General features: G+C 59.3%; 1 protein-coding gene across 1 annotated transcript; it reads left to right on the top strand.

The window, feature by feature from the left end:
- The first annotated feature begins 10,067 nt into the window (after positions 1 to 10,067).
- Positions 10,068 to 24,708, top strand: PTGIR (prostaglandin I2 receptor). The gene is made up of 3 exons (XM_054009628.1): positions 10,068 to 10,171; positions 10,730 to 11,604; positions 23,814 to 24,708. Exons 2-3 carry the CDS (start codon positions 10,759 to 10,761, stop codon positions 24,042 to 24,044), a joined length of 1,077 nt encoding a protein of 358 aa, XP_053865603.1. The 5' UTR covers positions 10,068 to 10,171; positions 10,730 to 10,758; the 3' UTR covers positions 24,045 to 24,708.
- The last annotated feature ends 382 nt before the right edge of the window (positions 24,709 to 25,090 follow it).

The following is a 25,090-nucleotide window of genomic DNA, read 5'->3' as shown; positions in this document are numbered from 1 at the left end:
TTTTTTCGCTGTTTTTTTTTTTAAACATTACTGATTCAGGGCTCGGCTGTTGCTATGGGCAGATAAGGACCAGGTAGGAAATACCAAAGAACTGAAATCAGAGTGGCAGGGGGTTTTCCTCCCCACTGTTCAAATCGCTTCCTTTTTGTTAATGCTGATTTCACTCAAATGCTCAAAGCCATTGGGAGAAAAGCTCTCATCGTTAAAGATAGGCGGAGTTGCCATGAAGTCATGCCCAGTTCGCACTGGGTTTGAGTTTCAGTGGAGCTACTCGTGGTTCACACTGGGTTTGAGTTTCCATGAAGCTACTCCTGGTTCACACTGAGTTTGAGTTTCCATGAAGCTACTCCTGGTTTACTCTGGGGTGAGTTTCCATGAAGCTACTCCTGGTTCACACTGAGTTTGAGTTTCCATGAAGCTACTCCTGGTTTACTCTGGGGTGAGTTTCCATGAAGCTACTCCTGGTTCACACTGGGATGAGTTTCCAGTGAGTTACTCCTGGTTTACTCCAGCGTGAGAGGAGAATGGGTCTCTGGGTCATAGAATGCTGTCCCTCCTCCCGACCTGGGTGTCTGTGGTGTGCGTAGTTACATGTGGCAAACGGGTTGCATCATATTTCCATCCCCCTCCGCCCTCCCTGCCCCCAGCAATTGGGCTATCGCTGTTAAACAGCTGCTGGGCTCCACCCCAGAGGTGTTGTAGCTCTGTAAGAAGCAAAGCTCTGTGGGGATGTATTAGGCCAGATCCCCAGTTGGATTAAATCAGCCATTGCTGCATTGGGGCCAAAGGGGTCAGATCCCCGGCTGGTGTGAACGGGCGTCTTTCCGTTGGACATACTGGTCTAGCCCCCCCACAGCTGGGGCACGTCGACACAGTTGCACGGGGGTCAATAGCGCTATCCAGATTTTTACCAGCTGAAGAACTGATCTACCGTCTGCAAAGCACTTGGCGGTTTCTTCCGCTGGGGCTGTGCTGCAAGCATACGAGATGGCATGGTCATAAATCTGAATACATAAATGATATTGTCAGGAGTGACTCAACACACTCTGGGGCCCCAAGCCCTCTGACTGTGTGGGGGGCAGAGAACTGGCCAGGACTCCTGGGTCCCATCCCTGCCTGGAAAGGGGGCTGGGGACTGAACGGTATGAGCAGGAGACTGAGATCCAGGACTCCTGGGTTGTGCTCCATGCTCTGGGAGGGGAGTTCGGTCTAGTGATGAGAGGGGGTGGCTGGGAGCCAGGATTTCTGGGTTCTAGCCTCTGGGAGGGGAGTGGGGTCTAGTGGTTAGAGCGGGGGGGGCTGGGAGCCAGGATTCCTGGGTTCTGTTCCCAGCTCTGGGAGGGGAGTGGGGTCTAGTGGTTAGAGCAGGAGACAGATCCAGGACTCCTGGTTTCTATCCCTAGCTTGGGGAGTGGGGTCTAGTGGTTAGAGCGGGGAGGGGGGGCTGGGAGCCAGGATTCCTGGGTTCTGTTCCCAGCTCTGGGAGGGGAGTGGGGTCTAGTGGTTAGAGCGGGGGGGCTGGGAGCCAGGACTCCTGGGTTCTGTCCCCAGCTCTGGGAGGGGAGTGGGGTCTAGTGGTTAGAGCAGGAGACTGAGATCCAGGACTCCTGGGTTCTATCCCTAGCTCTGGGAGGGCAGTGGGGTCTACTGGTTAGAGCAGGGGGGGCTGGGATCCAGGATTCCTGGGTTCTATCCCCTGCTCTGGGAGGGGAGTGGGGTCTAGTGGTTAGAGCAGGGGGGGCTGGGAGCCAGGATTCCTGGGTTCTAGCCGAGGGGAGTGGGGTCTAGTGGTTAGAGCAGAGGGGCTGGGAGCCAGGACTCCCAGGTTCTAATCTCAGCTCTGCCGTGAGATCATGGGCAAGTCCATTTCCACGACTGTAAATGAAACTATTGTTATATCTCCTGGGGGGGAGTGGGAAGGAACTTGCTGCTTAATTATTTAGTGCCCATAAACATCCAGCTTCAAGCCACGTAACACGAGGCCAGATTCCCCCTCCCCTCAGCCCAGCCCCAGCTGGTGTCAAGCGTGCTGCCCTGCGGAGCTGGGTGGGTTTACATCAGTGGGGGATTTGGCCCCGTCGCTGGAGGGGAGAGCAGCTGGGTGGCTGCAAGCCAGCTTTGGCGGTTCCAGGGGCAGCGGCTGGCTCCGGGAGATAGGCCTGGGAGCGAGCGTGCCTGGCTCAGCCGCCCACGCCATGGGCAGAAGGAGGCTGCGGCTTTTATCCAGGCTTTTGGGGGGGTGGAGGGGAAGAGTGATGGCCCCCACCAGCTCTGGGCAGAGGGAGTTTCTGCTCCCCTGCCACAATACAGCTCCATCTGGGTCTGCTGGGTTCAGGGCTTCCCCGTCTGCACCTCGGCACCAAGAGGCAGGGATCTGGTGCTGTCTGCCTGCTTGTCCCTCGTCAGGTTAGGGAGGGGCTGGGGGGGAGGACTCCTGGGACCTAGCCCCACCTCTGGGAGGGGTGTGAGGTCTAGTGGTTCGAGTGGGTGGGGGGACTTGGAGTCAGGACTCCTGGATCTATCACCAGCCCTGGGAGGAGAGTGGGGTGCAGCGGTTAGAACCCACCGACTGGGAGTCAGGACTCCTGGGTTCTTTTCCTGACTCTGCCCCAGTGTCCCCAGGTGTATGGATGATCTTCAGCATACTCGTGGGGAGCAGATCTTCGGCTGGTGGAGGGTTCACACTGGCTGAGGGTCTGGCCCATCAGTGCTGGCTTCTGGGGTGCTATATTCCAGCACTGCGCGCGGGCACAAACTGGACACATAAATCACCTGGACAACATGTACGTGGGGCTTCCTTTCTGCGGAGCTGGGTCAGCACGGTTCTGCTGCATTACTAGGTTTGTCTCTGCTGAGCCGGGAGTTTCCACCCTGATTCCCCATCTCGCCATCAGGGTGTTTTTTCTGCTACTCAGCCAGAACTTTCTTGGGCTTCCTTGGCTGGGGTGTGGAGCTGTGGGATAAGAACATAAGAACGGCCAGACTGGCTCAGACCAAGGGTCTGTCTATTCAAGTAGCCTGTCTCTGGCAGTGGCTGGTGCCAGATGCTTCAGAGGGAATGACCAGAATAGTGGCAATTATGGAGTGATCCATCCCTTGTTGTACAGTCCCAACTTCTGGCAGTCAGAAGTTTAGGGACACCCAGAGCATGGGGTTGCGTCCCTGACCATCTTGGCTAATAGCCACTGATGGACCCGTCCTCCAGGAGCCTAGCTCATTCTTGTTTTGAGCCCAGTTATACTTCCTTCACAACATCCCCTGGCAAGGAGTTCCACAGGTTGACAGTGCGTTGGGTGAAGAAACACTTCCTTTTGTTTGTTTTAAACCTGCTGCCTATTATGTTTTGGGGGTGACCCCTCGTTTGTGTGTAATATGAAGAGGTAAATAACTCTTCCCACTTCATTTTCTCCACACCAGTCATAGTTTTATAGACTTTGTTCATATCTCCCCCTCGATTGTCTCTTTTCCAAGCTAAACAGTCCCCGTTTTTTTAATCTCTCCTCACATTGATCATTTAATCATTTTTGTTGCCCGTCTCCGTACTTTTCCCAGTTCTATCATCTCTTTGCTGACATGGGGGTGACCAGAACGGCACGCAGTATCCCAGGTGTGGGCACACCCTGGATAGCAAAGGGATGGATCCAGGACCTGATCATGCCCTGGACAAAAGCAGTGCGGAGACCAGGCTCTGGCCCTGTAAAGGGGTTGTAAATTCTGCTCAATTTAAGGCCTCTTCATGCAGCCCAGGAGGCCAGAGCCTGAATGAGAATCGAGCGCCAAATTCTTTTCATGTCTCTCCATCAATCAATCCAGCTCTTGGCATGCCTTGACTGGAGGGATAGCTCAGTGGTTTGAGCATTGGCTTATTAAACCCAGAATTGTAAGTTCAATCCTTGAGGGGGCTATTTAAGGATCTGGGGCAAAAATCTGTCTGGGGATTGGTCCTGCTTTGAGCAAGGGCTCCCAAACAGCATCAACATTTTCTGTCACTGGATGACATCCAAACGGCCGCCCACTCCCCCCACGGTGGCTTTTTCTGGGCCAGGGCTCCTGGGGGATGTCCCCTCCCACAGAGCAGGCTGCGTCTAAGACTATTTTCCCTTTGACTCTAGTTTACTAAGAGGAAACTCATTTTGGAATTTTTCATTCGTCCAACCAAAGTTGGTGCCTTGGTTTTCCCCAGTTGGTCAGCTCTGACACTGACCTTGGCAGGTCTCCCCTAACTCTGGGCCTGTTTCCACTCCCACCCTTTGTCGATGTTGACTGTGAGATCTTTGGAGCTGTCTATGTGTGTGCAGACGCGGAGCAGCAGGGCCCCAGATCTGAAAGTGTGTACATATGTGTGTACACACCCGCGTGTGCAGAGCCCAGCACGACGGGTCCCTGATCTCAGTCACTGTGTGTCCGGGCAGCATTCGGCACAACGCGGCCCCGATCTCGATCACTGTGTGTCTGGGCAGGACCCACCAGGATGGGACCCCGATCTCAGCTGGGGGCTTTCAGTGTTACCGTAATCCACTTAATAAATAAGACTCATATTTCTGGATCTCTCTATTTTACCGTATATGTCAGATGGTCCAATGAATCCATTAAATCTGACTATAAAAACTGTCTGGAGCCCATGGAAGCACCACACCATGGCTGCTGGGAATCTGTCTCCAGACCAGGGCAGGTATTTGCTGACTCACCCTCTTCCCCCATGGCTGAATGGGGAGATGCTCTCTGGGTCCCTGGGTACCACAGGAACCCCGCCCCTCCCATGATTAGGCACAGCTGAGCCTGGCACAAAGAGTGCTTAATCTGGATTCCCAGGCACCTTCCTCCCGCCACCATCAAAGAGCGGGGTGCTGGGAGCCTCCTCTGTGACTTCGTTGGAAAGATGCCATGGGCGGGCTCTGGGGAATGGGCCCTCTAGAGGGTGCTGGCTCTGATCCAGCCCCTGGGTGGTTGGACGAGGGCTGCGGGGAGGGAGAACTGGCTGGCTCTGTTGGCTGTGGGGGAAGGGTGGAGAATTGAATCTGGCGCATTTGATGTTTCCATGGAATCTGCTGATAAAAACCAGGCTCTGGAATATTGGCAGGGCATGGGCGCAGAAGGGGGTCCTGGGCCAAAACCTCAGCTGATGTCAATCGATGTTAATCTATTCAAGGGACTGCAGAGGGGCTGGGGATTTGGGTCGTTGACTGCAACGGCGTGACACCCCTTTGCACTAGCTGGAGATCTGGCCTCGCAGATTCCAGCGGAACCGGATTGATCTACATCAGCTGGGGCTCAGGTTTATTGGGGTGCGGGGATGTACTCCAGGGTCAAATGAAGCCTGGCTCCGAAGAGACATCAAAAATACCAAATGCTTGAAAAATGCTCAGGGTTTCCCTTGGATGAATCTTGAACGGATGGCATTTCTCATTTTGAAAACACACCGTAAATTAAGTATGGAACGGCATTAACAAGTGCACCAGGCTTAAGGTAGCATTCAGTATTTTGCAACACACCATGTCTTATTTACCATACATCAAACTTGATATACAGCTTTGATAACGAAGGTGAAAAATTGTTCCCTTAAACACAAAATATATCTACAGGAAGCACAAATTCCCACTATGTATGTTTACAAGTATGGTTTTGGGTAGTAGACGATAACTATAAATAACCCCATGAGCATGTTTTTGATATTAATAACCAACTTTTCAGTTTCTTTGGAATAAATGTGGATGGGGGAAGGATTTGACTGGTCTGAACCACCCCGTTTTTAAACTTTAAATGGTCAGCCTATGGATGCAAACAGAGATATTACAATGAGATGGGTATATCTCTTGGATCTATAAAAGCCTTCCTCTTTTATAGGTGGGGCATGGGTCACTTGCTGGACGATTCTCTGCACCTTGAAGTCGTTAAACCACAATTTGAGGACTTCTATGGCTCAGACATAGGTTAGGGGTTTGTTACAGGAGTGGGTGGGTGAGATTCTGTGGCCTGCGTTGTGCAGGAGGTCGGACTAGATGATCGTAATGGTCCCTTCTGACCTTAAAGTCTATGATTGCGACATCAAAATAGAAAATGTGGAGTCCAGAAAGCCACGACCTCCCCCCGCGCGCAGTTGTCTGGAGTCAGAAGGGATCTGATGGTGAATGCAAGAAACTGACGAGGATGCTGCCTCTCCCTTTCCACAGTCTCCGCTTTCCATCCATCCTCCCTCTCCGGCGTTATCCACCTATCCTCCACTCTGAGCTGCGGCTCTGGGCACACGGTTCCTTCCAAGTCGCCCACGCCGCGTTCCCTCCGGGCGGCTGGTTACGGCCCTGCGATCCTGCGGCGGGAACGTGGCTGGGATGCCGGAGACCTTGGCTTTCTTTATATCTTGGCCACTGGCCTGCGGGGTGACCTTGGGCAGGTCCCGTCCCTGCTCTGTGCCTCAGTTTCCCCATTTTACAGATGAGACCTCCTTTGAAAAGTGCTTTGAGACCCAGTGGTGAAAAGAGCCAGGGATTGTTATTAGCTAACCCTCCATCCACATACCCCCCGTCTCTCCCTCCCCATATACACCCATCCATCGAGCTCTCCCCTCATACACACCCTCTGTCTCTCTCCCCCATACACCCCCTCTACCCCCGCATGCACCCCTCTCGATCCCTCTCTCCCCCCTCCACCCCTGCACACACCCCTCTCGATCCCTCTCTCCCCCCCTCCACCCCTGCACACACCCCTCTCGATCCCTCCCCCATGCACCCCCTCCACCCCTGCACACACCCCTCTCGATCCCTCTCTCCCCCCATGCACCCCCTCCAACCCCGCACACACCCCTCTCGATCCCTCTCTCCCCCATGCACCCCCTCCAACTCCGCACACACCCCTCTCGATCCCTCTCGCCCCATGCACTCCCTCCACCCCCGCACACACCCCTCTCGATCCCTCTCTCCCCCCTCCACCCCTGCACACACCCCTCTCGATCCCTCTCTCCCCCCTCTACCCCCGCATGCACCCCTCTCGATCCCTCCCCCATGCACCCCCTCCAACCCCGCACACACCCCTCTCGATCCCTCTCTCCCCCCATGCACCCCCTCCAACCCCGCACACACCCCTCTCGATCCCTCTCTCCCCCCATGCACCCCCTCCAACCCCGCACACACCCCTCTCGATCCCTCTCTCCCCCCCTCCACCCCTGCACACACCCCTCTCGATCCCTCCCCCATGCACCCCCTCCACCCCCGCACACACCCCTCTCGATCCCTCTCTCCCCCCATGCACCCCCTCCACCCCTGCACACACCCCTCTCGATCCCTCTCTCCCCCCATGCACCCCCTCCACCCCCGCACACACCCCTCTCGATCCCTCTCTCCCCCCATGCACCCTCTCCACCCCGCACACACCCCTCTCGATCCCTCTCTCCCCCCATGCACCCCCTCCACCCCGCACACACCCCTCTCGATCCCTCTATCCCCCCATGCACCCCCTCCACCCCGCACACACCCCTCTCGATCCCTCTCTCCCCCCATGCACCCCCTCCACCCACCACACACCCCTCTCGATCCCTCTCTCCCCCCATGGACCCCCTCCACCCCCGCACACACCCCTCTCGATCCCTCTCTCCCCCCATGCACCCCCTCCACCCCCGCACACACCCCTCTCGATCCCTCTCGCCCCCCATGCACCCCCTCCACCCCTGCACACACCCCTCTCGATCCCTCTCGCCCCCCATGCACCCCCTCCACCCCTGCACACACCCCTCTCGATCCCTCTCGCCCCCCATGCACCCCCTCCACCCCCGCACACACCCCTCTCGATCCCTCTCTCCCCCCATGCATCCCCTCCAACCCCGCACACACCCCTCTCGATCCCTCTCGCCCCATGCACCCCCTCCACCCCCGCACACACCCCTCTCGATCCCTCTCTCCCCTCATGCACCCCCTCCACCCCCGCACAAACCCCTCTCGATCCCTCTCTCCCCCCATGCACCCCCTCCAACCCCGCACACACCCCTCTCGATCCCTCTCGCCCCATGCACTCCCTCCACCCCCGCACACACCCCTCTCGATCCCTCTCTCCCCCCATGCACCCCCTCCACCCCCGCACACACCCCTCTCGATCCCTCTCTCCCTCCTCCACCCCCGCACACACCCCTCTCGATCCCTCTCTCCCCCCATGCACCCCCTCCAACCCCGCACACACCCCTCTCGATCCCTCTCTCCCCCCATGGACCCCCTCCACCCCTGCACACACCCCTCTCGATCCCTCTCTCCCCCCATGCACCCCCTCCAACCCTGCACACACCCCTCTCGATCCCTCTCTCCCCCCATGCACCCCCTCCACCCCCGCACACACCCCTCTCGATCCCTCTCTCCCCTCATGCACCCCCTCCACCCCCGCACACACCCCTCTCGATCCCTCTCTCCCCCCATGCACCCCCTCCAACCCCGCACACACCCCTCTCGATCCCTCTCGCCCCATGCACTCCCTCCACCCCTGCACACACCCCTCTCGATCCCTCTCTCCCCCCATGCACCCCCTCCACCCCCGCACACACCCCTCTCGATCCCTCTCTCCCTCCTCCACCCCCGCACACACCCCTCTCGATCCCTCTCTCCCCCCATGCACTCCCTCCACCCCTGCACACACCCCTCTCGATCCCTCTCTCCCCCCATGCAACCCCTCCACCCCCGCACACACCCCTCTCGATCCCTCTCTCCCCCCATGCACCCCCTCCAACTCCGCACACACCCCTCTCGATCCCTCTCTCCCCCCATGCACCCCCTCCACCCCCGCACACACCCCTCTCGATCCCTCTCTCCCCCATGCACCCCCTCCAACTCCGCACACACCCCTCTCGATCCCTCTCTCCCCCCATGCACCCCCTCCAACCCTGCACACACCCCTCTCGATCCCTCTCTCCCCCCATGCACCCCCTCCAACCCTGCACACACCCCTCTCGATCCCTCTCTCCCCCCATGTACCCCCTCCACCCCCGCACACACCCCTCTCGATCCCTCTCTCCCCCCATGCACCCCCTCCAACCCCGCACACACCCCTCTCGATCCCTCTCTCCCCCCATGGACCCCCTCCACCCCTGCACACACCCCTCTCGATCCCTCTCTCCCCCCATGCACCCCCTCCAACCCTGCACACACCCCTCTCGATCCCTCTCTCCCCCCATGCACCCCCTCCACCCCCGCACACACCCCTCTCGATCCCTCTCTCCCCCCATGCACCCCCTCCAACCCCGCACACACCCCTCTCGATCCCTCTCTCCCCCCATGCACCCCCTCCACCCCCGCACACACCCCTCTCGATCCCTCTCGCCCCATGCACCCCCTCCAACCCCGCACACACCCCTCTCGATCCCTCTCCCCCCATGCACCCCCTCCAACCCCGCACACACCCCTCTCGATCCCTCCCCCCATGCACCCCCTCCACCCCCGCACACACCCCTCTCGATCCCTCTCTCCCCCCATGCACCCCCTCCACCCCCGCACACACCCCTCTCGATCCCTCTCCCCCCATGCACCCCCTCCAACCCCGCACACACCCCTCTCGATCCCTCCCCCCATGCACCCCCTCCACCCCCGCACACACCCCTCTCGATCCCTCCCCCCATGCACCCCCTCCAACCCCGCACACACCCCTCTCGATCCCTCTCCCCCCATGCACCCCCTCCACCCCTGCACACACCCCTCTCGATCCCTCTCTCCCCCCATGCACCCCCTCCAACCCCGCACACACCCCTCTCGATCCCTCTCTCCCCCCATGCACCCCCTCCAACCCCGCACACACCCCTCTCGATCCCTCTCCCCCCATGCACCCCCTCCAACCCCGCACACACCCCTCTCGATCCCTCTCTCCCCCCATGCACCCCCTCCACCCCGCTCTGGGGGCCCCCTCCCTGGCTGCGCGGCAGTTCGAGCCCCCGCGCCCGGGCCAGGATGCGCTGGGGGCCAAGGGCCGCTGCCCCGAGGCTGATGTTGGCAGCTGGTCCCCGCCCCCCCCCCCAGCTTCAAGAAAAGGAAACAAGTGGGCAGTGGCTGCCCCGCCCCGGGCCGGCTCCTCCCCGCCCCGCAGCCGGGACAGGAGCAGAAGCCGCTTCCCAGCCGCCGCAGGAGAGTCCCGGGCTGAGCCGAGCCGGCGGCGTCTGCAGGACGCGGATCTCTGGGGATCCCACGCGGACGCGTCTCATCCACAGGTGCCCTACAGCCTGGGACAGAACCCAGGCGTCCTGGCTCCCATCCCCCCACCCTGATCTAACCACTAGACCCTGCTCCCTTCCCAGAGCCAGGGACAGAACCCAGGAGTCCTGGCTCCCGGCCCCCCCACCCTGCTCTAACCACTAGACCCTGCTCCCTTCCCAGAGCCAGGGACAGAACCCAGGCGTCCTGGCTCCCAGCCCCCCACCCTGCTCTAACCACTAGACCCTGCTCCCTTCCCAGAGCCAGGGACAGAACCCAGGTGTCCTGGCTCCCAGCCCCCCACCCTGCTCTAACCACTAGACCCTGCTCCCTTCCCAGAGCCAGGGATAGAACCCAGGTGTCCTGGCTCCCAGCCCCCCACCCTGCTCTAACCACTAGACCGTGCTCCCTTCCCAGAGCCAGGGACAGAACCCAGGAGTCCTGGCTCCCATTGCCCCCTGCTCTAACTGCTCCACCCCGCTCCCCTCCCACACTTGGGATAGAACCCAGGAGTCCTGACTCCCAGACACCCCCCCGCTCTAACCCATTAGACCCCACTCCTCTCCCTGTGCTAGAAACTGAACCCGGGAGTCCTGCCCCGCCGATGCTCTTCCTGCAGAAGCGCTCGGAGCTGTCCTCCCTGGAACCCCTGGCCGACCTGTGCGCCAACACCACCCAGCTGCAGGAGGACGGCAGCCCGGTGATGAGCTCCCTGATGTTCTCCGCCGGCGTGGCCGGCAACGTGGTGGCGCTGGCCATCCTGGGCGTGCACCGCAAGGAGCTGCGTACCAAGTCCTCGGCCTTCTGCATCCTGGTGACCGGCCTGGCCGCCACCGACCTGCTGGGCACCTGCTTCCTCAGCCCCGTGGTCTTCGTCAGCTATGCCCGCAATGCCTCCCTGCTGGGCCTGGTGGAGGGCGGGCGGGGCCTGTGCCAGCTCTTCGCCTTTGCCATGACCTTCTTCGGCCTCGCCTCCATGCTCATCCTCTGCGCCATGGCGGTGGAGCGGTGCCTGGCCATCAGCCACCCCTACTTCTACTCCCAGCATAATGGGCGCGGCTGGGCCAAGCTGGCGCTGCCGGCCATCTACGTCTTCAGCGCCCTCTTCTGCTGCTTGCCCTTCCTGGGCGTGGGACAGCACAAGCAATACTGCCCCGGCACCTGGTGCTTCGTGGCGATGGCGACCAGCCATCCGGGCACCACCGCCGCCTTCTCGCTCACCTACGCCACCCTCATGGCCTTCCTCATCCTCGCCATCTTCCTCTGCAACGGCTCCGTCATCGTCAGCCTCTGCCAGATGTACCGCAAGCAGCGGGCCCGGCGCGGGTCCCTGGGGCCGGCCCAGCGCCGCCGGAAAAGCTGGTTCAGCCAAGGCGAGGAAGAGGTGGATCACCTGGTCCTGCTGGCCCTCATGACTATCATCTTCGTCATCTGCTCCCTGCCCCTCACGGTAAGTGCCGGCTCTGGGAGGAGAGCGGGTTCTAGTGGTTAGAGCAGGGGGCTGGGAGCCAGGACTCCTGGGTTCTATCCCCTGCTCTGGGAGGAGAGCAGGGTCTAGTGGGTTGAGTAGGGTGGGGGGCTGGGAGCCAGGACTCCTGGGTTCTATCCCCTGCTCTGGGAGGAGAGCAGGGTCTAGTGGTTAGAGCAGGGGCTGGGAGCCAGGACTCCTGGGTTCTATCCCCTGCTCTGGGAGGAGAGCAGGGTCTAGTGGGTTGAGTAGGGTGGGGGGCTGGGAGCCAGGACTCCTGGGTTCTATCCCCTGCTCTGGGAAGGGACTGCGGTCTAGTGGTTAGAGCAGGGTGGAAGGGGACTGTGAATCCTTGGGACCCTGGAGGGCACTGGGGAGTCTGACCCCCTGGGTTGGGGAGGCTGTGGGTCATTAGGCTGAGGATGCTCCTAGGGAAGGTTGGGCGTGTGGGGAGATTGTGAGCCCGTTGGGGAGAGCTCCTGGGCTGGGGTCCGGGGAGTGGGCTTGGGGAGGCCATGAGTGCCCCAGTATTTGCGGTGGCACTCGCTGGGATCAAAGCGGCGGAGGCCCCTCGTCCCACCAGGCCCCAGATCTGTCGAACGCTCGATCGCTTCCGGTCGGGCTGCCTGGGCCAGGCTCCGAGCTGCTCTGGGCATCCCTGGGCTCCCGTCCCCAGGGATGGGACACGGGGCCAAGACAAACACAGCTGGGCTCAGTTCCCAGGCTCTGTTTGCCCACAGGCCCAAGGTGCTGCTTGCCCCCTCTCTCCCCTGGCTTTCCGACATCACACTCCCTAGATAGGGACACTGCCCTGCTGGCACCCCCAGGCTTACCTGGGGGGAGGTTCTCAGGGATGTTATAGGCTCCTGCGGCGGGCGGGGGGGATGGTCAGGGTAGGTTCCTGAGGGGGTGGATCCATTGGGGAAGGGGGTTGTGACTCTTGTGAGGTGTTCTGTAGGCTCCTGGGGGTGTGTGTGGATCCACTGGGAGGTGGGGTTGTCAGGGATGCTGTAGGCTCCTGCGGGTGTATCCATCGGGGAGGTGGGCGGGGGGTGTGAGGCAGTCTATAGGCCTCTAGGCTGAGTGTAGATCCGTTGTGGGGGTTGTCAGGGATACTATAGACTCCTGGGAGGGTGGGTCCCTCATGTCTGTGTCTGTGTCTGTGTGTGTCAGGGATGATGTAAATTCCTGGAGGGGACAGTGGGATTCTATCAGGAGGAGGGCTGTCAGAAAAGGACGGAAGAATCCCATGCAGTGCTACAGACTAGGGACCGAGTGGCTAGGCAACAGTTCTGCAGAAAAGGACCTAGGGTAACAGTGGACAAGAAGCTGGATATGAGTCAGCAGTGTGCCCTTGTTGCCAAGAAGGCTAACTGCATTTTGGGCTGTATAAGTAGGGGCATTGCCAGCAGATCGAGGGACGTGATCATTCCCCTCTATTCAACATAGGTGAGGCCTCATCTGGAGTACTGTGTCCAGTTTTGGGCCCCACACTACAAGAAGGATGTGGAAAAATTGGAGAGTCCAGTGGAGGGCAACAAAAACGATTAGGGATCTGGAGCACATGACTTATGAGGAGAAGCTGAAGGAACTGGGATTGTTTAGTCTGCAGAAGAGAAGAGTGAGGGGGGATTTGATAGCAGCCTTCACCTACCTGAGGGGGGGTTCCAAAGAGGATGGAGCTCGGCTGTTCTCAGTGGTGGCAGATGACAGAACAAGGAGCAATGGTCTCACGTTGCAGTGGGGGCGGTTTAGGTTGGATATTAGGAAACACTGTTTCACCAGGAGGGTGGTGAAGCACTGGAATGGGTTCCCTAGGGAGGTGGTGGAATCTCCATCCTTGGAGGTTTTTAAGGTCAGGCTTGACAAAGCCCTGGCTGGGATGATTTACTTGGGGTTGGTCCTGCTTTGAGCAGGGGGTTGGACTAGATACCTCCTGAGGTCTCTTCTAACCCTGATATTCTATGAAAGCTGTAGACTTTTGGTGGGGTGAATCCATTGTGTGGGGGTTGTCAGGGTGTGTGCGTGTGTGTGACAGGGACGCTGTAGGCTCCTGGGGGGAAGGGGGTCTGTCAGGAGGGGGTTTGTCAGGAATTCGATAGGCGCCAGGAGGGGTAGGTCTGTCGGGGAGGGGTTGTCAGGGAAGTTATAGATGCTGGGGAGGGGCCTAGAGAAGGAGCAGCAGGTGCTGTGGACAGCAGGAGACTGGGGAAGGGCCCTCATGGGCTCTTCATAAACCCAGGAATCCACTACCCCAGCACTGCAATGCAGCCACTTCTGGGGCGGGCCATGGTAGCCAATTAACACTGTCATCTATCCCCCTGCACACCCATCCATCCCTCATTCATTTATCTAGCTGCCTAGGTATATCCACCCCCATACACACCTCTCCGTCTGTCTCTTGCTAAGTGTATTTGTCCACCAAGGTACAAACAGAGGGGATATGATGGATGGGTGATTGATAATACTGCAGATGGATGGATGCCTCGAATTAAGATTTTTCACATGTGTCTGCAGTTGAGGAGCTGTGTGAGAAGGCAGACTCATAAATGGAGACAGCCCAGGTTGCTTGAGGCAGGGAGCGTCAGACCCATTGGAGTGTCCTCCTTAGACTCCAGGGTTAACACTCAATGAGCAAATTGATACTAGAGACGTTCACCCCTTGTGGAGCCAGAGGCTCAGGCTGCCTGCAGACTCAGGCAGGCCTCGCAGCCTCAAGTCACGCATGGGAAGTTTTCTTTGTCACCCTGCAGGCGAGGGGTGGCTGGGCTGTGATCCTTCTAAGCGGCATGCAGATGCTGTGGTTCTCTGCCATGTGAGGCCCTTAAGACGCAGCCGACTGCACTGACAGCTTTGCTTCTGCTCCTTCTCTTTCCTGGGAATACAGGGGCGGGGGCGGCCGGGGGGGGCAGATTCCGGGCAGCTGAGACTCCCTGCTGCGTATCCGCAAATGACCGGAAATCAGGATTTACATCTTGGCATGAGCCTTTTCTGGGGAGGTGGGGGCGATTCTGTGATCCGCAGGGGAAAGGATCAGAGATTTCAGGTTCAAAATGGGGATGGGACTTGTTTAAAATCCAGCAGAGGGAAGGGGAGATCTGGAGTATTTTCCTGATCTGTTCTGTTGAAATCTTTCAGCAAACAGCTGTGGGTTGGGGGAGGCAAGTCCCATCTCCACTAAGAACCAAGCGGTTGCAACAGGAAGTTTCCAGGGGCGCCGGGATCCTGTGGCGCCAGGTGTCCCAGGCGCTGGGGACCAGGTCTTAGGTCGGGTCCAGCTGAGTTCACACCACCTGCCGGGGTTTCCCTAGTGTGACTGGGTTCTCCCACAATGCAATGAGTCTCTCCGGGGCTACTACCCCCAAATCTCTTGGGCCTAGGTGCAGCTGGGATCCCAGAATGCACCAGTGCAGCCCCTGGTGAGAAGGCCTCTGTGCTGATTTGAGGGATGAGAGTCAGGGTCGGGAATCTGAAAGCGGGGGGGTTGGGGGTGCTGTCCCCCTCCCAGCTCTTGCGGGGAGCATACGGGCCTGATCCCCTCCATAACTCCACCGACTTCAGTGGGGTGCTGAGGGGGCCGATATCAGGGTCATGCTCATGGGGGAGGCCCCAGTGCACATCGGATCCAGGAGCGAGTGCAGGTGCCAGTGCCCTGGCATAGGCCCTCATTGCCCACCGGATCCAGGGCTTCGAATCCTGCTGTGCTCCTGGTCTAACAATCAGAAAAGCAAACCCTGGGGGTGATTGCCAGGCAAACAAGCCGCTTATTGTTCCCTGATTGTTAAACCAACAGCGGGGCAGGAAGGCGCCGGGACTGGTTTGCAGGGAGCTCCGGGCTGCGGGGGAGCAGCGTGCAGGTTAGAACGGCGGTTCCCAACCTCGCTGACCTGTCGCGACCCAGTAAATCGCTTTAGTGCAAAAATCACCTGGCAAAATATTTCTTGCGTATACACGCAGTGCACTGTGCAGACCGCAGCAGCATCTCCTGCGGCTCCCGGCCCATGGGGCGGGCTGGCGTGGCAATCTCTGGGGCGGCTGCGCTGCTCAGGTTTGGCCCAGCGGGCCCCCCCCCCATGGGGCCAGGTGGGTAAAGTTTGTGTGAGTGGCATCGTGAGCTGGCACATGGGGCCACAGTACCACTGGCTGCCCCCTGCCATCATGACGGAGTGGGTGGCTGGGCCATCCTTCAGTGGCCCTGTGCACCAGGCTGGAGCAAGGAGCCGAACCTAGCCAGCCTGCGGGTGGGGTGAGCTCTGCAAACAGTCCCACAGGGCCTCCTGACTTGACACCCCTCCCTTGCGACCTTTGATATGTTCTGGGTCGCGACCCACAGGTTGGGTTCTGTCCCTAGCTCTGGGAGGGGAGTGGGGTCAAGGGTTAGAGCAGGGAGGGCCAGGAGCCAGGACTCCTGGGTTCTATCCCCAGCTCAAGGAAAGAGTGAGGGTCTAGTGGTTAGAGCGGGGGAGACTGAGAGCCAGGACTCCTGGGTTCTGTTCCCGGCTCTGTTGGGTGGCTTTCGGCAGGTCACTTCCCCATGCCTCCCCCCCCCCCCCCATTTATGAAACAGAGATGGCAAAGGCGTGGGGGCCCCTGACGTTTACAAAGTGAGCGAGGGCTCTGGGCTGAGAGATGGCACGTTAGTACAGAGTATTGTCCAACCCCATCCGCGTGTGTGTGTGTGATATCACTGTTGCTTCCTAGTGGATGAAATCAGAACTATTCATCCATGTGTCGTAGCCCCTGTACTGCTCCCAGCTGATGGTGATTTCCCTGTAGCTCAGGCACTGGACATTTGGGCTTTAGAAGCTGGTCTGATCAACTGCAGTGGCTCTGTAGCCAGGAAGGGCTGTGGGCTTGTTGCAGTGTTTGCTGTGGTCCCGGTGGCTCATGGGACTCCGTGGCCTTCCCTGAGGCCCTTTGAGCAAATGCTGCCATGGGGCATCTCGCAGAACGCGGCTCCTAACACATTCCTCGTCCTTCCAAACCCTCCCTGCTCTACCGTGCTTATCAGCCGCCCGGCGCTGATAGCGTGCATTGGCCGGCCCCACCCCATGTTTTCTTCACCTGTTTCAATATTGCCTTTCTGTCCTATCGCTTCCCCCGGCTAGCTTCCAGCACTCCGGCAACACGCAACAACTCCACGGCAGGCCCGATTCCCAGCCTGAGCGCCTCTGGAGTCCTCTGAGCGATGCAGATTTACTCCAATCTGGCCCGAGAACTAATGGGATTGGGGCCTCTGCTCCCCCATTGCCTGGGCATGTCCAGAATCCCCAACGTGCACAGATCTGCCTGTCTCTGCCGTCTCTCCCAATGTGATTCATCCTTTCCTCGTTGGGTTCAGTTTTCCTCCTCAGTCTGTAAATTACAGCCAGGCCTCGGTTTTCACCGTTCGTTTTCTTGCCTTTCCAGGCTGAGCCTTTAAATAGAGAGGGCGAGGATCACAGGGCCTGAGGCCGGTCTCCTCTACGCCATCTGGGCCCCACTTCCACGCCTGTGGGGCGAGCAACGGGGGAGCTGCGTGTGTAAGGTGCAGGGCAGAGAAGAAATACGCCCCCCCCCCCGTGTGAGTGTGTGGGAGCATGCCTGTGTGTGTTCGTGCACCCCCGTGCGCGCGCGCATCTGGACGGGCGGGGGTTTACGTGTGTGCGTGCGTGCACGTGTGTGTACGTGCACCCCCGTGCGCGCGCGCATCTGGACGGGCGGGGGTGTACGTGTGTGCGTGCGTGCACGTGTGTGTACGTGCACCCCCATGCGCGCGTGCATCTGGACGGGTGGGGGTGTAGAGTGCACATGCGGGCATCTGTGTGCGTGTGACTTAATTTGATTCCTTCCTTTCTGGTGGTTGTCCTGGTTTCGCTTCCGCCCCCTAGTGTGCACATTGCGCTCCCCTTGCACACTCATGTTGGTGCAAGTGACACTTCTTGGCCACATGCACTGGCTTCCTCTCCCGTTCCGCAGCCTCTGGGCTTGATTCTGATCTTACGCCCCCTTCTTCCTTATCACTCGAGCGTCACTGATTTCCTTGGGGTTCTGCGTGTTTTCCCCCGGGGCGACTGAGGTCAGCAGCTGACGGAGGGAGCTGAGATACCAATTCCTTTGCAGCCACGTTCTGCTCTGTTTCTCTTTCCCCATCGATCACGTGTGGTGTGCGTCTGGGCTCTCCCTGGGGTATGAATCACTCTCTTCCTTAAACGAGCTGGTTACAGAGCAGGCATCGAGAGACGTGAACCTGCAACTCTGCTGATTTGAGTGGAGTCACTCCTGGCCTGCGCCGCCGGGAGGTGAGAATTAGGCCCCCGGGTTTCCGTGCCGTTATTTCTGATTTACACTGGTCTATGTCCTCTGTGGAGCCGTTCTGGATTTACATGGGGCCTGCTGATTCCCATGGAGTTACTGCTCATTCACACCCTGTTGTGCGATCCGGATTGTGGCCCCGTCCCTAAAAAAAAAAAAAAAAAAAAAAGAAAGAAAGAAACGAACAAAAGTCACACGATTAAAAGTCATGAAACTTTCACAGTTAGAAACCTTAACCCCCCTCCGCCTCCCTGACCAACCGCCCTGTTCTCACCACTTCTGCTCTTTCCTTGATGGATTTTCTTCTCGTTTTTCCTCAGCCAGTGCCATGAGAATCGGTCAGTTTCGGGTCTCTCGAGTCCATTTCTGGCCGGTTTCATTTCAGACCCGCTGGGCCCTCTGCTCTCCTTTCAAAGAAGGGAATGTTTATTTACAATCGGCTCCTGCTTAAGAAGGGAACTTGGCTGGGGACTGATGGGAGCTGTCCGCCCAGCTAGCAGCCGTGCGGCATTGAATTTAACGAGGCGTCTGGCATTAAATTTAACAAGGCTGCGTTATTAAGGAGGCAGCAGGCGAGGGGGTATATGGGGCAGTGGAGTCCTAGAGTTCAAGGCCAGAAGGGACTGTGACTAGAAGATCTAGGGTCTCTTCTGGACTTGAATGCTATGAAAGTCCCATTCAGACTCCCATCACCTGCGAGTCTTGCTCAGCCCTTTCTTCCAGGCAGCCCATATCTGGTGGTCGAGCTAGAGCGGAGCTTTTAGTCCGCTGATCTCGAGGGCACAACTCCAAGTGATGGAGACGCTGCCCTGTCCCTTGGGGATGATTCCCCTCCCTTGTTGTGGAGGCGCACCTTATCTCCAGTCTGAATTTGTCTCGCTTCGGCTCCAGCCACCTCACTTGGTTCGGGGTGTTCGACTAAAGAAATCTCCCCGTGGAGGCATTTATAGCCTGTAATCAACCCTCTCTCAACCTTCTCTTTGCTGAGCTAAATAGACTGAGCTCCTCTTATGTATCCGTTGTGTCCTTCTGCTCCCTCCTCTGTCTGCTCCGCCTGGTGTCTCCAGCATTATTTGTAGATTATGGTGTAAATCTGGAATCAATGGGCCAGATCCCCAACTGGGGTAAAGCAAGGCACCCTGGTGGTGAACCCCCCTGGAAGCCTTTCTGTCTCCCTTCCCCGCGAGCGGGGGAAGCTGCTGCCATCCTGGGAGCGTGTGTGAAAGGACCTGTAGATAAGGGCTGAGCTCTCCATTATGGTTTATGGTTAAAGGGCAGTAATCTCCTTCCTCCCATGCCCCGGCCCCTCTCGCCCCTTTGATGAGGCTGTTTCCTCTCCTAGGATGTTGCATCCGTATCACTCAGGGCTTGCGTCTGCTAGCTGTTTGGTGCTCAGGGCTGTTCCCAGCGGGCCGGGATCTGGGACTGCCCCCCCCCCGCCACCCACTCAACCCCCTCCCCCCCCTTTGAGTTGGGCAGCATTTTTTGAAGACTAGTCAGTTACCTCTCCGGGGAACACGCTCCGGGCTGCCTGGGATCAAATGTATCCTGCGTCCGCCCCGATGCCGCTCCATGGAGTGACTCCGGATTCACACCAGGGTGGGCGAGAGGCGCTCTCTGCAGCTGGGTCGGCCTTCCCGGGCAGTCTGACAATAACCAGGGCCTGTAAAAGGGATGATTTTCAAAGGCGCCCTTTGATTCAAAAAGTGTCGTTAACAAGTGCCGGGGATCGTTTCCACTTGCGTCAGCTGTAGGTTCTAGATTTCCCCTGGCGATAGCCACCAGCCCCATAGCGACCCCGGCTACCCCCTCGCCTCCAGTGGCCGGGTCCTTGTCACTGGGGAGGGCCCCGATCGATAGGAGGAGACGGTAGAGTCTTTGGGGCACTCCCTGGATGGGCCTGGGGGGAGCGTGGCGCAGCTGGGCGGGCGCTGGGGAACCACGGCATGGCACAGCCCCAGTTTGTGTGGGTGATCTGGGCCGGCACCCAGGGGGCTGGGCCTGGGAACAAGTCCTCACGGTGGAGTGGAGGGGCCCAGCAGGGGGTGATCCTGCCAAGGCTGGGGGGGGCACTGACAGCACAGGGGCGCAGAGGATCCCCAGTGTGTTCCTCCCCTTCTTGCTGGATGCTGGCTGCCCAGCGGGGGAGCAGCCCTGGGCACTCTCATGGGGGCTCTCGCCCAGCGCCGGGGCATGGCTGCCAGCACACCTGGGAGATGCGCCTGGCTCTGGGGAGGAGGTGGGGGGATGCTGCTTTCCATCCTTCTGTCCCTGCACCCCACCACCAGCAGTCCAGCTGAATTAATACGCACCTGGGAGAGGCCATGAATAAAGAGGGGGGAGGGGAAGGTGCAAGGGGACGAGGGGTAACTTCCCCTGGGCTTAGGTTATCCCATTGTTGCCTGCTAGGGGGCTGTCTGCACCCCATCTTCCCCCCAAAGTAGCTAGTGTCGGGGACGGGATACTGAGTTCCGTGAGCCCCTGGCCTGATCCAGCTAGGGGGGGAGCACAAAAGTGTGTAGCCTCGGGAGGCAGCCCCACCACTGGCCTGGGCGGGGGTGCGTGTGTGTGTTACTGTTCCCCGTGCCTCAGTTTCCCTGCCTGCCTTGTCTAATTTAGACTGAGCTCTGTTGAGCCTGGATGGTCTCGCTGGTGCTTTGTGGACACAGATGCTGCCCACATCTGTCCCCCTCACTGACCTTATCTGCTTTCGCTCTTGGGGGCCCCTGGGCCCCAGCCCCCCCCCCTCAGCTCACCCTGTTGCCATTAATCCTGGCTAACCCAGAATGTTCATCACCGTTATCTACTAACAGCCGCCCAAGGCCCCCCTGACCGGGTCACACGTGAGGATCTCTCCACCACCAGCGAGGGCAACTGTTGCCCAGTGTGTGTGTGGGGGGGTGGTATTTATCATAGAATCACAGAATATCAGGGTTGGAAGGGACCTCAGGAGGTCATCTAGTGCAACCCCCTGCTCAAAGCAGGACCAACCCCAACTAAATCATCCCAGCCAGGGCTTTGTCAAGCCGGGCCTTAAAAACCTCTAAGGATGGAGATTCCCCCACCTCCCTAGGGAACCCATTCCAGTGTTTCACCACCCTCCTAGTGAAATAGTGTTTCCTGATATCCAACCTAGACCTCCCCCATATGGGGTTATCCAGACAGAGCCCAGGTCTCCTGGCCCCCCTCCAAGGGCAGAGCCTGACATGTCGTCCCCCCTTCGCATCTGCTGGAAGGAAGATAATGTAGGGAGCTGGGCTGAGGGCTGAATGGGCCCCCTGGGGCTGGACCCTGCTCTGGGAGGTGCCGTGGGTGAGGCGCCTGCGTGTACTCCAGCACCGGGAGGCTGGGAAGGGCCAGAAATAGCCTCCAGTGTAGGGGTGGGGTATCACAGCCCAGCAAGGCCCATTAACAGCAGCCAAGCCCCGGGCACAAGGGTGGGGCAGGATAGTGGGCTCATTGGACCCTGATCATTGACAGACCCAAAACAGCAGACCCCGTCTGTGACTTGGTGCTACACGACACACAGGCCCACGTTCAACGGATTCAAAGCCGGCAGACGGGTCTCCAGATGGGCCGTTTCCAGTGGGGTCCCACAGGGATCGGTTCCTGGCCCCTCGCTGCTTAACTTTGTTATCGATGGCCTGAACGAAACCATGAAATCCTCCCTGATAAAGTTTGCAGAGGACACCCAGATGGGGGTCACTGGCACAGAGCGATCTGGGTCGCTGGGTAAACTGGGCGCAGGCCAATACGTGTTTTAACCCGGCTAAATGTGAATGTATCGATCTGGAAACGGAGATTGTCGGCGGCACTTACGGGGGGCGGGGAGGGAGCCTCTCTCCTGGGAAGCAGCGACTCTGAACAACATTTGGGGGTCGTGGTGGATAAAAAGCGGAACAGGAACCCCCAGTGCGATGTTGGAGCCAAAAGAGCTAATGCAATCCTGGGATGTCGTGGGTAGGAGCAGAGAGGTTATTTTCCCTCTGTGTTTGGCCCTGGTGTGACCACTGCTGGGATCCTGTGTCCAGTTCTGGTGGCCACAATTCAAGAAGGATGTTGATAAATTGGAGAGGGGTCAGAGAAGAGCCACGAGAATGATCAGAGGGTGAGAAAACCTGCCTGGTAGCGAGAGACTCAAGGAGCTCGATGTATTTAGTTTAACAATGAGAAGGCGAAGAGGAGGGACTTGGCCCCCATCTAACAGTACCAACATAGGGAATAACATTGCATAACGAGCTCTTCAGTCTAGCAGAGGAAGGTCAAACACGATCCGATGGTTGGGAGTTGAAGTGGGACAAATTCAGACGGGAAATACGGGGTCAGTTTTCAATGGTGAGCGTCATTAACCCTGGGAACAGGTTGCCGAGGGTTGTGGTGGATTCTCCAATGCTGGCAAGGTTTAAATCAAGGTGGGCTGGATGTCGACGAGATCGGCTCTAGGGATTATTGTTTGGCCGTTCCCTGGCCTGTGTCATACAGGGGGTCGTGCTAGATAATCACAATGGTCCCTTCTGGCCTTGGAATCTATGAATCCCTCCTTGAGATTGGCCAGTGAGCCTGGCTTGGGTCTCTGGGGAGTTTGAAGCCAGGGCCAGATAAGGCTATGCCCGGGGCCCCAGCTCCTTGATGCTCCTGATCCCAGCGCCAATACAAATAGTTAAACAGGTGTTTCCAGCCCGTGGGGTTGGCGAGAAAAGCTCTGCAACGCGACGCGGGTGTAACTGGTGCCGCGACGCTGCCGGGGTTTGCAGAGAGCCTGAGCCGATTGCTCCGAGGGGGAGCTGCCCTGTGCAGCCCGGGTGCTAATTCCCAGCCCCACTGCTCTGTGTGGGGCAGGAGGAGAGGCGCGCACTGGGCCCAGCCCCCTCTCCTTGCAAGCAGAGACACCCCAGCTGCTGGGGTGAGCACTGGGAGGGGTGGGGAGCCCCCTGCCTCTGCCAGGAGGAGCCAGAAGGCGGAGCCTTGGGCTCGGGGGGGTGGTAAAACCAGTCTTGTTTGAGCCTGGGGCTTTCAACAGATGCTCTGCTACTTGAGATAAAGGAGCAGCTCCCCCAGCAAGCAGCGGTAGCAGGCTCTTTTCCTCAGGCAGACCAGTCATTGGAGGGTGACATGGCCCCAGTTTTTTGGGAGAGCGGTTGTAACCCCCCGTCACACACAGCTAGAGAACAGAGACCCTAAGCACATAGGCACCCATGGGGGGGAGGGGCAGCAGCTGGGCACCCTCCTGACACTGGCCCCTGATGGCTCTGGGAAGACTGGGGGCTACTGGTTAGAGTTGGGGAGCTGGGAGCCAGGACTCCTGCGTTCTGTCCCTGGCTCAGGGAGGGGAGTGGGGTCTAGTGGTTAGAGCTGGGGAGCTGGGAGCCAGGACTCCTGGGTTCTGTCCCTGGCTCAGGGAGGGGAGTGGGGTCTAGTGGTTAGAGCTGGGGAGCTGGGAGCCAGGACTCCTGGGTTCTGTCCCTGGCTCAGGGAGGGGAGTGGGGTCTAGTGGTTAGAGCTGGGGAGCTGGGAGTCAGGACTCCTGGGTTCTGTCCCTGGCTCAGGGAGGGGAATGGGGTCTAGTGGTTAGAGCTGGGGAGCTGGGAGCCAGGACTCCTGGGTTCTATCCCCAACTCCAGAGTTTGGCTCATACGGGGGCATCCCAGGTAGGTGGGTTCCCAACACTCTATGGGTTTTTCCCAGCACTGGGGGCAGCCGCTGTGTGTAAGAGCTTGTGGGGTGGGATCAATAAGTAGAACCTTCGGGGGAGGGGGTGGTTTAAAAGGTCCCAGAGCTGAACACCCCCCCGACCCCTCCCGCTCTGCATCCCCTCCCCAGCTCCATCCCTCCTTGTAGCCTCTTCTAACATCACCCCCCGCCCCGGGCAGTGGCTGTAACCTCCCCTCTCCCCCCAGATCCGTGCCTACATCGGCGGCCTGGCCCCGGACAATTCTGAGAAGTATGACATGGTAGCCTTTCGCTTCAGCGCCTTCAACCCCATCCTGGACCCCTGGATCTTCATCCTGTTCCGGAAAGCCGTCTTCCGCAGCCTGCGCACGCTGCTCTGCTGGCCCTGGGCCGGGCGCCGGAGCCCGGAGCCCCGCAGGCTGGACAGCGTCCCCTTCCAGGCCAACTTCTCCTGCTGAGACGGGGGCCCCGGGCACCGCCAGGCCCTGCTGCAGGAACCACGGGCACTGAGCACCAGCCACGGGCCCCGCCGCGGGCACCACGGACATCTCCAGGAGCCCTGCCACGGGCACTACGACATCTCCAGGCACGGGGCCCAATTGGGCACCTGGGACTCTCCGCTCCCAACCCCACCCACCGGCTACAGAGGATGAAGAAGAGACCCAGGGCTCATGGCTGGGTGGGGGTGACAGTGCGAGCCTGGACAGAGCATGAGCTAAGGGGGCCAAGCCGGGGAGACGCCCCTCCCAGTGTGGGCCAGAGGGACCTGGGGGGGAGGGGCATGGATGTCTCCCAGGTGGGGTATAAGGGACGTTTCATACCCCCCCCACTCCCCAGCGGCTAGAAGGTGGAAGCCGGTGCCGGAGGCCAAGCACCCTGGGGGAGGGGGGAAAGGCAGGGGGACACCAGGTCAAGGGGAAAAGGGGCAACTTTGGTCCCAACACTGATTCGCCCCCATACCCTGGGCATGATCCAAATGGGGGGTGGAGAGGGGCATAGGGATTACGTGACTGGGCTATATGCACCCCCCCGACTTGTGGAAATGGCACAGTCCAGCCTCTGGCTTGTTAATGGAACTTGCAATTAAATGCCTCCGTCCTCCTTATTAAAGATAATTTAACAGAGTCGCTTCCCAATCATTGATTTGTATTAGAGTGGGGGGGGGGGAGCAGAGGGCTGCGGGTCGGGAGTGAGGGGCGTTGGCAGAGCTGTGGGGGGAGGGGGAGCCCAGGGCTGGGATAACATGGGGGGGCTGCGGGTCGGGAGTGAGGGGTGTTGGCAGAGCTGTGGGGGGAGGGGGAGCCCAGGGCTGGGATAACATGGGGGGGCTGCGGGTCGGGAGTGAGGGGCGTTGGCAGAGCTGGGGGGAGCCCAGGGCTGGGATAACATGGGGGGGCTGCGGGTCGGGAGTGAGGGGCATTGGCAGAGCTGGGGGGGGGGAGCCCAGGGCTGGGATAACATGGGGGGGCTGTGGGTCGGGAGTGAGGGGCGTTGGCAGAGCTGT

The sequence above is a fragment of the Malaclemys terrapin genome, chromosome 20 (genome assembly GCF_027887155.1).
Source record: "Malaclemys terrapin pileata isolate rMalTer1 chromosome 20, rMalTer1.hap1, whole genome shotgun sequence".
Classification (NCBI taxonomy): Eukaryota; Metazoa; Chordata; order Testudines; family Emydidae; genus Malaclemys; species Malaclemys terrapin.
Note: the sequence above shows the minus strand (reverse complement) of the source record. Positions and strands in the feature narration are given on the sequence as shown.

Bases quoted from the DNA above. Each gene is read 5' to 3' on its own strand.
- PTGIR (XM_054009628.1), top strand. From the start codon at position 10,759: ATGCTCTTCCTGCAGAAGCGCTCGGAGCTGTCCTCCCTGGAACCCCTG. The intron at 11,605-23,813 runs GTAAGTGCCGGC...CTCTCCCCCCAG, and splicing joins TCTGCTCCCTGCCCCTCACG to ATCCGTGCCTACATCGGCGG.